The 12927-nt window shown below is 41.9% G+C and overlaps 1 protein-coding gene across 15 annotated transcripts in view; it reads left to right on the top strand.

Moving 5' to 3' along the window:
• The window catches only part of LRRFIP1 (LRR binding FLII interacting protein 1), a 119492-nt gene that overhangs the window by 67677 nt on the left and 38888 nt on the right, over positions 1 to 12927 (top strand). For 8 of the 15 annotated variants that reach the window (XM_073646676.1, XM_073646677.1, XM_073646670.1 and 5 more), the window contains exons 4-8: positions 1943 to 1990; positions 3755 to 3799; positions 5414 to 5464; positions 9323 to 9379; positions 9607 to 9669. The exons of 5 other annotated variants lie outside the window; for them this stretch is intronic. In XM_073646676.1, the coding sequence (XP_073502777.1) occupies positions 1943 to 1990; positions 3755 to 3799; positions 5414 to 5464; positions 9323 to 9379; positions 9607 to 9669 (264 nt within the window). The remainder of the gene's footprint in view (positions 1 to 1942; positions 1991 to 3754; positions 3800 to 5413; positions 5465 to 9322; positions 9380 to 9606; positions 9670 to 12927) is intronic. 2 more of the 15 variants (XM_073646664.1, XM_073646668.1) reach the window with 2 other exon arrangements.

Below are 12927 nucleotides of genomic sequence, written 5' to 3'. Positions count from 1 at the left end.
TCTCCATCACATTTTGTTTCCTTTCCTAGAAGCATTCTCTCCTCTAGATGCAACAGAAGATGTACAACCCATGATTCCATAATATTGACCTAGTGTACTTTCTTACAGTTGCCTTTTAAGCTCCCAGAAGGTGAATCTATACTTTGAAAGTTTATCTGGGATTTTGCTTATGTTTTTCATATGGGTCTAAGGACCAACATGTACTGTTGGTAGTTGCTAACTACTTTCCTGTTCTGCTCGGCGGTTAACTCTGCCAGCTCAGTCATGGACTGCTCCTGCCGGCGATTCACCTGCTTCTGGTGACATCACATTGACAACAGCTTCATCGCTTGTACTCTACTCTGTTGATGGGGTATCACTGATGAAATCCTGCTGATTGACTGCTGGCTCCCTGCTGCCTAACTGCGGGGAGCTGGCTGTCATTTAGCATAATGTCGACAGTGACACCCCGTCAACAGTGGAAAAGGAAGAGCTGCTCTAATGATGTGATGTTAAATGAAGCGGCTGAATCGCCGGGAGGAGCGGTCTGTGACCTCTCTGAGCCAGCAGACATCAGCACTGGGCAGAATAGGCAAATAGTTAGCAACTACCTGCCTGTAAGATCTTAGCCCTCTAGCAAAAAAAAAAAAAAATGCAAACTCCTGGATAGCCCCTTTAATGGACGAAGCCAGCCTGTTACACTTCAGTATTTTCATAATGGTGTGATTGCCCTAAGGATTGCACAACTGAGATTTGACATTGAGCACTGTCCCTGTACCGGTTCTACCGCAGGTCTGTAGGTGGCCTCTCCCTGCTGTGTAATAAATAGACTGAGTCATCTATATAACCACTGCTGTTATAGCAAGTTAAGATATGAGCAGATTTTATTGTGTTAAAGGGTGTATGTAATAATGTGCAAATGTTTTAAAGACACATTTATTCTAAAGACTTAGGCGGATTGTCCACTACACTTTTTTGGTTTAAAAATTGACCCATCATAGTCCCAGAATTTTAAATAAAAAAAACCAAACATATTTTTAAATCCATTGATAGTACTGGTTCATTTTTTACAATCAGAGCAAATACTATGAACTATATTGAGGGAGTGGGCGCAGTATTCCTTCATTGCAAACATTTCCTACAACTGCAGCAAGTCATATACGTCACTCCGTAGAGTGGTGCACGAGTAGGCTTCCAATCTGTAGATCTAGAAGTATAAAAGACTCAGCACTCGAGGATATGCAGATGAAGTGGATTTTTTTTTAATTTGTGCAATCCACAAATAAGCAAAGCAATATTTACTTTTCTGTCCAACATCAGGACCATCATCAGAATGGTGCAGATTGCTGTGAGAGAAGCCACTGGCGACCGCAGGAGTGCCGCAATTATACTTGCCCTTCTCTCACAGAAATTCGCACCATTCTGATGGAGGTTCTGATGTTGGACTGAAACATCAATATTGCTTTGCTAATTTTTGGATTGAACAAGTAAAAAAAAAAATAATTTCCACTTCATCTGCCGATCCTCGAGACCGAGTCTTTTATACTGTTATTCCCTACAACTGCGTCATAAGGCCAGTTTTTATGTTTCACAAGATTTTGTGGTCTGCACGATAGTCTACGAGGTCTTCTATGCCCGTTCAGCTGAGCTATTCCAAGTACGTAACACAATTGTGTTTTATGTCACTAGTCTTTGGGGATAATAAAATTATGCTCGTTTTCTGCGGACTTCTCATACGTCAAAAGTGTACAGATCCACTGGTGCTGATGGCGGACAGATGCAGATGTATAATGGCTGTGTATGTACAGTAGACATCTGGACCTGTCTGAAGGCAAAACAAGCCGGCCTGCAAATCGCTGACAACTTGGGCAACTTTGTATTAACAGTAGTTGTGTATCTGACGTGCTCATTTCTGCCGTGTGCCTGTCCTTCTGATCTTTTTCTTTTTTTCTTCTTCCTTCAGAAATATTATGGTTTGGATACCAAGTGGGGCGACATTGAGCAGTGGATGGTAGGAGTTTCCCAGTGTAGCCCTCCATTCTAATTCAAGTCATTCTTGTCCCAAGTCTTGGTCGCTTGTGTCACGTTTTTGTCCTGTTTTAATTTAAAGAAACATGTCATCCTTACTAGGAAGAGAAGGAAATTATCAATCCACATTTGATACTACAGTAATACACAATAGTAACTCAATACTGCGTTAGACAGTACAAGGCTGTACTGTTTGTTAGATCTGGCTGCCCATCTCCTCCTACACAGTAATTACATACCATAGCTCATCATATCTTTACACTTATAGGTATATTGTTTATATTGTTTTTTTTTTTTTAAACTTGTTGTTACTCGCTGGTGTGAAGTTGCCCTCTTACGTACATTTATATTTGTAAGCATGTTAAATAACGAGTGAATATTTCCAGACACACATCATTATTGTTAAACTTCAGAAGATATTTCTGAATTTGAGAGAATTCTTTATTCGGTCCAGTTATTTCCATTTTCCCTTTCCTGTTATTATATGCTTTACATTACAATATGTGCATGGGCCCTGACAGAATGTTAACGTGAACCTAGATGAAGACTCCCCTATATCACTATAGAAGTGAACACTGGCATAAAGCGTGAATTTTATTACACTGTGTATATTGGGGTCTGGTAAAGGGGTTTTCTAGTTTCAGAAAAACCCTTTTCCCTGGCTGCATACTGTTTAAAATTGCTTTTCTCTCCCTTTCCAGGTCCAGCGCATGGTCTCCACTGATGTTCCCAGAGTCTATTATTGTCTGCAGCGCTGATGTAACATCAACAGCACCGCAGCCAATAAGTGAGTTCAGCTGCTCTGGCCGAGTTGACTGCATGAGCTCAGAGCTGCTGAGGCCACTGATTGGCTACAGAGCTGTCAACACTGCAGACAGTAACAGATACCTGGAGAAGTGGCGGAGACTCTGCGCCTTACTCACCCTCCCCAGGTTTGGTGCGATTTTATTTTATTTTTTTTAATAAACTGAAATTGGGGGACAGGAGGTTTTCTGAAATCATAAAACCCCTTTAAGAGGTTGCTACAGTTTTAGATATTTATTTTTCCATGGTTCAATTGTTCTAGAAAGTGTAAGTACTGGGCACATTTATAAGGTGTTAGGCTACATACACATTGGCCGCCCGCTGAGCTATTTTATTTTTTACATCAAAATGACAGATACATTGGCAGAGCTGGACCCATCCTATGTCATTGTTGTCTTGGCTTTTGCATAGTTTGTAGTGTCCCTTGTAGGATTTCCTGACATCTGTCGCCGTATAGTCATTCAGTGGCATTTGTCATCCATATTCTCATATACAGAACATAAAGGGATAGCGTAAAGTACACTTTTTCCTCTTTATTAGATGCCTCTGTATTGACTAGGGCAGTAAACTGCTCCTTTTCATACAGCACAGAAAAAGGTACGCTGACATTTACCACCGTGATGGAAGGAAAAATTAAGCTTTAGCCTCGGTCAGATGAATGGGGGCTAATGGAAATATTTAACATCTGTCCGCTTTCCCAACACACAAGGCAGAGACACTACAAAGAGTGATGGCTGCCTCCTACTTCACACTGTGTGACCGTTTTTATACGTGTCTCTATGGGTTTCCCCTTCAGGCTCTTTTCTGTGTATTTCATCCATCTCATGGATGGTTTCCTCTGTCCCTCTCCTTTCCTGCGCCCTCTTATATGTTGAATGTCTCCTTTCGCTCCTTGATCTCTGCAGCTTTGTGTTATTCTCTTTTTCCCTAAATGCATTTCCAGGAGGACAGTGAGCGGTACTCACACCGACCACGGAGAAATCTCCAGGTCAGTCATTCATCCAGTGCGACGTAAGGACAACGTCCGGATCTCTCTGATAATTAATGGGATAATTGTGTGTAAATGCCGTATGTTGTGCAGTGTCTAATTAATACTATAGACCATTCATCCCATAAAAACATTTGTGACAGGTGTCATTTATTGACTAACCCTATGGACATCTTACAAGAGTTCAGCAATACTTTTTACAACCAATGATTATAATAAAACACTTTTAATAGTAAAAACCTCCTAGGCTTATTTGTCTTGTCTTAAAAGTACATAATTTATGGTCGAGAAATGGTTCCTAAATATTGTGAAGCTTCTAGATTATATGTAGGCCTCATACCCTGTTTCCCCGAAAATAAGACTGGGCCTTATATTAATTTTTGCTCCAAAAGATGCGTTGGGGCTTATTTTCAGGGGCTGTCTTATTTTTCCATGAAGAACAATCTACATTTATTAATACCAGTACGGTATGTTTCTTGTTCACCTGTTTACATACAGTACTGTACCCTGTACTGTTGTAAATGGTAGATAGATCCTTCACCCAGAAAAGCAGACACCCCCAAAAGAATCACACTCAAAAAAACCCCCACAAGACCCAAAACTAGGGTTGGCAAGTTGCCGGGCGCTCAAGCACAGGTTGGGTAGTCCTGCTGGCGTCACTCCTGTCACAGGCGCGTTACATGCTATCAGGTCCCTTGGCGTTCCAGTTGCTCTCTTCGGCGTTTCACTGCCGCCAAGTGTAGTGGTTGGCTCCCCATGGTGACCAAAGGCAGCCACAACAGTGGAGTGACGCTAGCAGGACTACCCGACCTGTGTGTGAGAGCCCAGAACTTGCCCATTCTTGTTGTTTTGAATCTCGTGGGGTCTTTTGTGATTATTTTGGGGGTGTCTGTTTTCTTTGGTGAAGTGTTTCTGTCCTTCTGCATTCTATTGCCCATTGATTTTACTTTTTTACATGTATAGCTGCCTGGACACTATTTAAACTGACTTTTTATGAACTGTAACTAAGGCTTATTTTTAGAGTGCGGCTTATTTTTCGAGCAACCTCAAAAATACTGAAAAATCATGCTACGCTTATTTTTGGGGATAAATGGTAGTGTCATTAGTGTTAGGTCAGTATTACTTTTTGCCATCAGTATATCGGCAGTAATTTCATGTATAAAAAAATAATAATAATTAGTTACAAAGCTTCCTCTCTCCACTGCAATGTTAATCACGGACAGCACACAGATGACATCCGTGTGCTGTGATTTTTCCCAGACCATTAGACTTGAATTAGTATTTTTTTCATCGGTGAAAAAACAAACTTTTCTCTCTGATTTTTGCACGGACGCAGGGTCTGCAAAAAACACAGATATGTGATCAGCCCCATAGGCTAATCAGTACATGTTTTATCTGTAAAAATCATGGATAAACCTCGTATGTTAAAAACGGACATCTGAATTAAGCTTAGAGCTAGCTTTTCAGGTAATTTGGGACCATCCATCAGTAATGACCCCGGTGTACTACTAAGACAAAACAGAAGTAAATGCACCCTCTCTATCTCTAGTCCTGTCTGTGTGCTTTGCTTGTGATCTCTCTTGCTTATTTCTTTTTCCCCTCTATCCTTTGAAGGCTTCTGATGAAGATGATGTTATGTCTGTGACTAGCAGGAGCAGTCTAAGGGTCAGTAACCTGTGCCATATCCTCTGCGTGCATAAACCTGTGTGTTGTGTGGTGCGGTCTTACTAACTTGCACTGAGTACACAAAACATAATTTTCTAGTAATACTGAATTACTGATCTATCTCATGTAGGACGCAGTATTGTTTGGCGATCACACCAGGCGCGGCACACCCTGAGTGTCATGTGCATTGTGCAGAAAGTCACAAGATGAACTTCCAACTGTGTGACCTTATAATAGTTGTAAATCACTTAATATGCAGGACAATAAGAATTAACCACGTTTGGTGCAGTCAATCTGAATATGAATATAGGAGAACTAATATATATATATATATATATATACACACACATACAGTACAGACCAAAAGTTTGGACACACCTTCTCATTTAAAGATTTTTCTGTATTTTCATGACTATGAAAATTGTACATTCACACTGAAGGCATCAAAACTATGAATTAACACATGTGGAATTATATACTTAACAAAAAAGTGTGAAACAACTGAAAATATGTCTTATATTCTAGGTTATTCAAAGTAGCCACCTTTTGCTTTGATGACTGCTTTGCACCCTCTTGGCATTCTCATGATGAGCTTCAAGAGGTAGTCACCAGAAATGGTTTTCACTTCACAGGTTTAATAAGTGGGATTTCTTGCCTTATAAATGGGGTTGGGACTATCAGTTGTGTTGTGCAGAAGTCTGGTGGATACACAGCTAATAGTCCTACTGAATAGACTGTTAGAATTTGTATTATGGCAAGAAAAAAACAGCTAAGTAAAGAAAAACGATTGGCCATCATTACTTTAAGAAATGAAGGTCAGTCAGTCCGAAAAATTGGGCAAACTTTGAATGTGTCCCCAAGTGCAGTTGCAAAAACCATCAAGCGCTACAAAGAAACGGGCTCACATGAGGACCGCCCCAGGAAAGGAAGACCAAGAGTCACCTCTGCTTCTGAGGATAAGTTTATCCGAGTCACCAGCCTCAGAAATCGCAGGTTAACAGCAGCTCAGGTTAGAGACCAGGTCAATGCCACACAGAGTTCTAGCAGCAGACACATCTCTACAACAACTGTTAAGAGGAGACTTTGTGCAGCAGGCCTTCATGGTAAAATAGCTGCTAGGAAACCACTGCTAAGGACAGGCAACAAGCAGAAGAGACTTGTTTGGGCTAAAGAACACAAGGAATGGACATTAGACCAGTGGAAATCTGTGCTTTGGTCTGATGAGTCCAAATTTGAGATCTTTGGTTCCAACCACCGTGTCTTTATGCGACGCAGAAAAGGTGAACGAATGGACTCTACATGCCTGGTTCCCACCATGAAGCATGGAGGAGGAGGTGTGGGGGTGCTTTGCTGGTGACATTGTTGGGGATTTATTCAAAATTGAAGGCATTCTGAACCAGCATGGCTACCACAGCATCTTGCAGCGGCATGCTATTCCATCCGGTTTGCTTTTAGTTGGACCATCATTTATTTTCAACAGGACAATGACCCCAAACACACCTCGAGGCTGTGTAAGGGCTATTTGACCAAGAAGGAGAGTGATGGGGTGCTACGCCAGATGACCTGGCCTCCACAGTCACCAGACCTGAACCCAATCGAGATGGTTTGGGGTGAGCTGGACCGCAGAGTGAAGGCAAAAGGGCCAACAAGTGCTAAGCATCTCTGGGAACTCCTTCAAGATTGTTGGAAGACCATTTCCGGTGACTACCTCTTGAAGCTCATCAAGAGAATGCCAAGAGTGTGCAAAGCAGTCATCAAAGCAAAAGGTGGCTACTTTGAAGAACCTAGAATATAAGACCTATTTTCAGTTGTTTCACACTTTTTTGTTAAGTATATAATTCCGCATGTGTTAATTCATAGTTTTGATGCCTTCAGTGTGAATGTACAATTTTCATAGTCATGAAAATACAGAAAAATCTTTAAATGAGAAGGTGTGTCCAAACTTTTGGTATGTCTGTCTGTCTGTCTGTCTGTCTGTCTGTATGTATGTATGTGTATATATATATAATATATATCATACCATTTTCCTAGTATATTATTTTCATATCACTCCCTTAATCCGTGGGAGTGTTTCATTATTATCCACTGGATTTGTGCAGCAGACCAGACATTAGCCTTACACCGGATCTCATCATAGTCCATGGCAGCTTCTGGATTTGTAAATGAGAGAAAAGTGACATTTTTAGCTTATTATTGTTACAAAGGTCTAAACCAGGGGTGTCAAACTCACATACACAGAGAGGCCAAATGAAAAACTTGAACAAAATCGCAGGCCAACCAGTATACTGAATAATGGGCCCCACATAGTCCCCCATACAGAATAATGGGCCCCACATAGTCCTTCATACAGAATAATGGGCCCCACATAGTCCTTCATACAGAATAATGGGCCTCACATAGTCCTTCATACAGAATAATGGGCCTCACATAGTCCTCCATACAGAATAATGGGGCCCACATAGTCCTTAATACAGAATAATGGGGCCCACATAGTCCTTAATACAGAATAATGGGGCCCACATAGTCCTTCATACAGAATAATGGGGCCCACATAGTCCTTCATACAGAATAATGGGCCCCACATAGTCCTCCATACAGAATAATGGGCCCCACATAGTCCTCCATACAGAATAATGGGCCCCACATAGTCCTCCATACAGAATAATGGGCCCCACATAGTCCTCCATACAGAATAATGGGCCCCACATAGTCCTCCATACAGAATAATGGGCCCCACATAGTCCTTCATACAGAATAATGGGCCACACATAGATCCCCATACAGTATAATGGGCCCCACATAGTCCCCCATACGCAATAATGGGCCCCACATAGTCCTCCATACAGAATAATGGGCCCCACATAGTCCTCCATACAGAATAATGGGCCCCACATAGTCATCCATACGGAATAATGGCCCCACATAGTCCTCCATACAGAATAATGGCCCCACATAGTCCTTAATACAGAATAATGGGGCCCACATAGTCCTTAATACAGAATAATGGGGCCCACATAGTCCTTAATACAGAATAATGGGGCCCACATAGTCCTTCATACAGAATAATGGGCCCCACATAGTCCTCCATACAGAATAATGGGCCCCACATAGTCCTCCATACAGAATAATGGGCCCCACATAGTCCTCCATACAGAATAATGGGCCCCACATAGTCCTCCATACAGAATAATGGGCCCCACATAGTCCTCCATACAGAATAATGGGCCCCACATAGTCCTCCATACAGAATAATGGGCCCCACATAGTCCTTCATACAGAATAATGGGCCACACATAGTCCTTAATACAGAATAATGGGCCACACATAGATCCCCATACAGTATAATGGGCCCCACATAGTCCCCCATACGCAATAATGGGCCCCACATAGTCCTCCATACAGAATAATGGGCCCCACATAGTCCTCCATACAGAATAATGGGCCCCACATAGTCCTCCATACAGAATAATGGCCCCACATAGGTGTGGTGGTTTTGGTGTCGTGGACCAAATAAAACCACCCTGCGGGCCAGAGTTTGCCATGTATGGACTAAAGGCAGCAGTTGTTCAATAATGTATACACATACGTATGTATAGGATTTCTCAATACTTTGTCTATTTTCATGGCTTCCAAGGTGAAACCACAGTGCAGTATTACATTATACTCTGGCTGATATGGGATGTTGGCAGAACTTTTGTCACACCTATAATGATCGCTTGTCATGTGGGTTTAGTGATTGCACCCATTGCCTTGCTGTCCGGTGTTTTGGCATGCTCGCTTGTCTTGCCTCGTGCCGGTGTGGATTGTGTGACTGGCCGCATACACATCACTCAGCCCTTCTTTCTCTCTTTCTAACAGACCAATGGTTACGAGGATGAATTGCTTGGAGCAACTCAGTATAGGAAATCCAGCAGGGTTAGTGGAGAGCTGAAGATTGCCTGTGACAGCCGGACAGGCTGGGCATATGTTCAGCTACAATAATAATGGTGATCTACAACATCCTCTGACTGGGGCTATTGGTAACACTTTAGCAAATGATCTGTTACATGAGTAAACAAAGGCCTCAGTCTCTTATGTCACAGTGTGGCCACGACTCCACGTGTCGGATGATGTGAGTTGTACTGTTTTTGGTTTCCCTTCAGAGCTCTACAGGCAGTGGAGATACCATCCCGTCCTCCCGGGGACCCCCCAGGGATGAGGCCATGGTTGGTTCAGTGCTCGGTGTTTTATCTGACACTGTGTGGAGCTTGTGCATGGGTACTGCAAGCCCCTAACGGATGGCCAATGTGTGCTGGACTACAATGCCATTAATATGTTTGTGCTATCCTCTTGGGGGTTTTGTCATAAGTTGACATATAATAATAATGATAATAATAACCATATGTAGTGACATGAGCAATTATGGATTTGTAGCACCATAGTGGTGTTGGCCAATTTCTTATCTTTGTAATTGATTTACCTTGTTGTAGTTTTGATGGAATTTCTACGCCTGGAGTTACAATAATCTGGTGCCGTTCTTCACAGTTAGAGCAATGTTGGTATGAGGCCAGCATCATGGATGGACCATCTTTATAGTCCAGCTGTTACTGATCCACAACATCCACAAGAGACACTGACGTGTTCTGCAAAACACCAAATGCTTATAGGGAAAGGGTGGTCCTATTCATGAGCTCATGTGTCCTTTTATTAGACACATTTCAAGTTCTTATACCATCTTTTTTCTATTGCTGCAGTCGCTGTATACACCATATGCCTTTCTATAGGCAAATATAGTGGCTATAGGGGGACCTGAATGCTTTACAGGCCTATTTGTAGACAAATATGCAGGTATGTCCCCATGGGAAGTATATACAGTGGATTTGCTTAGCAGCAGAGAATATCCACAGGGGAAGCTTGTCCAGCGATGTATAGTAGAGATAATGAGTCTGCAGAATGAGTTTGTGAAAATCGGTCAGTAAACTACTTCTGATGAGAAAGTTCAATACTCTTATCTGTCATCTTTTTTTTTTTTAAGCTGCATAAAACAAAAAAAGCCTTTGACTCACCAAAGCGATGTCTCCACTACCGCATATTAAAACACAGAGATCCAGCTAGCCCATCAGTCAAAGCAGGCAAATGGTCCATGAAAAAAAGGAAATGCCTGTAAACTCCATAAAATTAGTTGCTTTATTTCAATTCCATTAAAAGAATTTCGTAGCAAATCAGTAGTAAATGCTATTGTGTTTCGACTAAACCGTCTTAATCGTAACCTGTTTCCATATACTATCAGATCACTTAAAACTCCAACAAACACTCCCCCCTATGACACCAATAAGTAGCAAACAGATCCATCAGTAAAAAAAGGGGCCAAGAGACCAGAGTTATAGCTGAACCAAATGACATATTTTATTAGACATGAATACAAATAATTAAATACCTCATAGTACCATAGAAAGAGGACAACATTACACAAAGTCCAATTGAGTATCATGAGACCAGATTATTGCACTAAAGAAAAAAATAAATAAATGGCAAAATGGTTGCCATAAAGTGACAAGTGCTGTGTTGCATCAGAGAAAGAGGAACAATTTGGACAAATGTCAATGATTTTTATGGTAGGTCCGTTATACAGCCCAACACCTGTACTAAATGAACAGTATAAAGTGGCTAGTGCATATAATAGGTCAGGGCAAAATAAAAACAGTACCTATATCAACACTCAGCCTTGTACAGCATATTCCATATAATGTTGTTCCCTATGGATACACATTAGTTACCCCTGGCAAATGCCCTCAGGTGTACTTACAATCAGAACAGTGATGAGTGGAATGGATGCCTCCTCGCCCCAACGCACGTTTCGCCCTTTCATCGTCAGGGGGCGTGACACCATACAATTAATTATTTAAATATATACAACAGATGAAGTGATCATGCAAATGGCCCTAAAATAAAAAGTACATATACTGGACTATAAAAATAAAGAAAGATCATTGCGAAATTAAATTCATAATCCACTGCGCTTCATTTTTCAAAAGCACTTTCCTCCCGTTGCCCCCACGCTTTGGTTTATTGACCCTAAAGAAATCAAAAAAAGTAAATGATTTTATACTACCATCATGTTGTTCCGAAAAATGCTTTCTTGTGCTTCTTGATATTAGCAGGAAGAAGATTGCTATGACAATCTTTTAATGGAATTCAAAATAAAGCGACTAATTTTTTGGTGCTCCCAGCTTTTTCCCTTTTTTCATGGACTTTTTTTTGTTTGTGCTCCTCAGCAAAGATGTCCTCTGAAGAAGGACATAAAGTACAAGCTCACTGGCAGATCCTCAGTAACCCATTCTGCAGCCAGCAATAGACAGTGCATCACTCAGGATGTAGAAGGCTGTAACCCCAAAACTGAAACTGAACAATTCTGGCCTTCATATATTGGACTTAACACCTATGAAAATCATACTGGTGCTGTGCATTTTAGTAAATGTGTTTTAGAAAAAAATGATTTCATTATATATGTAAATGGGGGGGTGGGGGGACTTCAGAGTACCCTCGGCATGGCCAAGGGCTTGGAGCACTTTTCCACCCTCTCAATTACAATAGTTCACCACTCCCTCATGGTGATTGGCAGTGTTTGCTTGGGATCGCTACCTGATCTAACGCCCTGCATGTACTGATATTGGAGCGGCTGAGCGCGTACACACACAGTGTCAGTGTGCAAAGGCCAAGTTCTCATCCCCCTAATACTGGAAAGGGAGATGGGCGTGCAGAGTGTCCGTGTATGTGCACTCTCATCTCCTGTGCATAGTGGCCACATGCTGCTTTGTGATCCTGCTATATACATAGGTGAGGGGATGAATACTTGGCCCCTGTACACACTGACTGTGTGTGCTCGGCTGCTTCAGTGTCAGTGTGTGCAGGGCTGGGGATTTGGATCAGACCCCACTCCCAAGCGAGCACTGCCAAACACCATAAGGCCTCATTCTCACATCCATGTTTAAACACTTGTGTGAAAAAAATCAACTTTTTGGATCAGTGTGTCATCCGTGTGTGGTCCGTGTGTCCGCTTTTACCATCAGTGTGGTCATCAGTGTTTTTCACGGATGGATAAATAAATTACAAAGCTTCTCCTATACTTTGCAATGTTATACATGGACAGCACACAGACTGTACACTGATGTCATCCGTGTGCTGGACGTGTTCACACGGACCCATAGACTTGTATTGGCCCTTGTCATCCGTGATACCGGGAAAATAACGGACACATCTCTGTGTGTTTTGCATGGACACACTGTCCGTAAGAACACGGACATTTGAATAGCACCATAGATTATAATGGGTACGTGTGGTATCCTAAATATAGTCTAGTAGCAAAATCTCACAGAAGTAGCACTAATGTTCTCGAAAATGACCCGACTTTCTAGGAAAGTCCGGCCCAAACTTCTGGGTTGTGGGATCCTGGCATGCAGAGCTGGAACTTACAACCCTCTGTG

The sequence above is a fragment of the Phyllobates terribilis genome, unplaced genomic scaffold (genome assembly GCF_046119375.1).
Source record: "Phyllobates terribilis strain yellow unplaced genomic scaffold, ASM4611937v1 Scaffold_9__5_contigs__length_417890890, whole genome shotgun sequence".
NCBI lineage: Eukaryota > Metazoa > Chordata > Amphibia > Anura > Dendrobatidae > Phyllobates > Phyllobates terribilis.
This window is presented reverse-complemented; position numbering and strand designations above follow the sequence as displayed.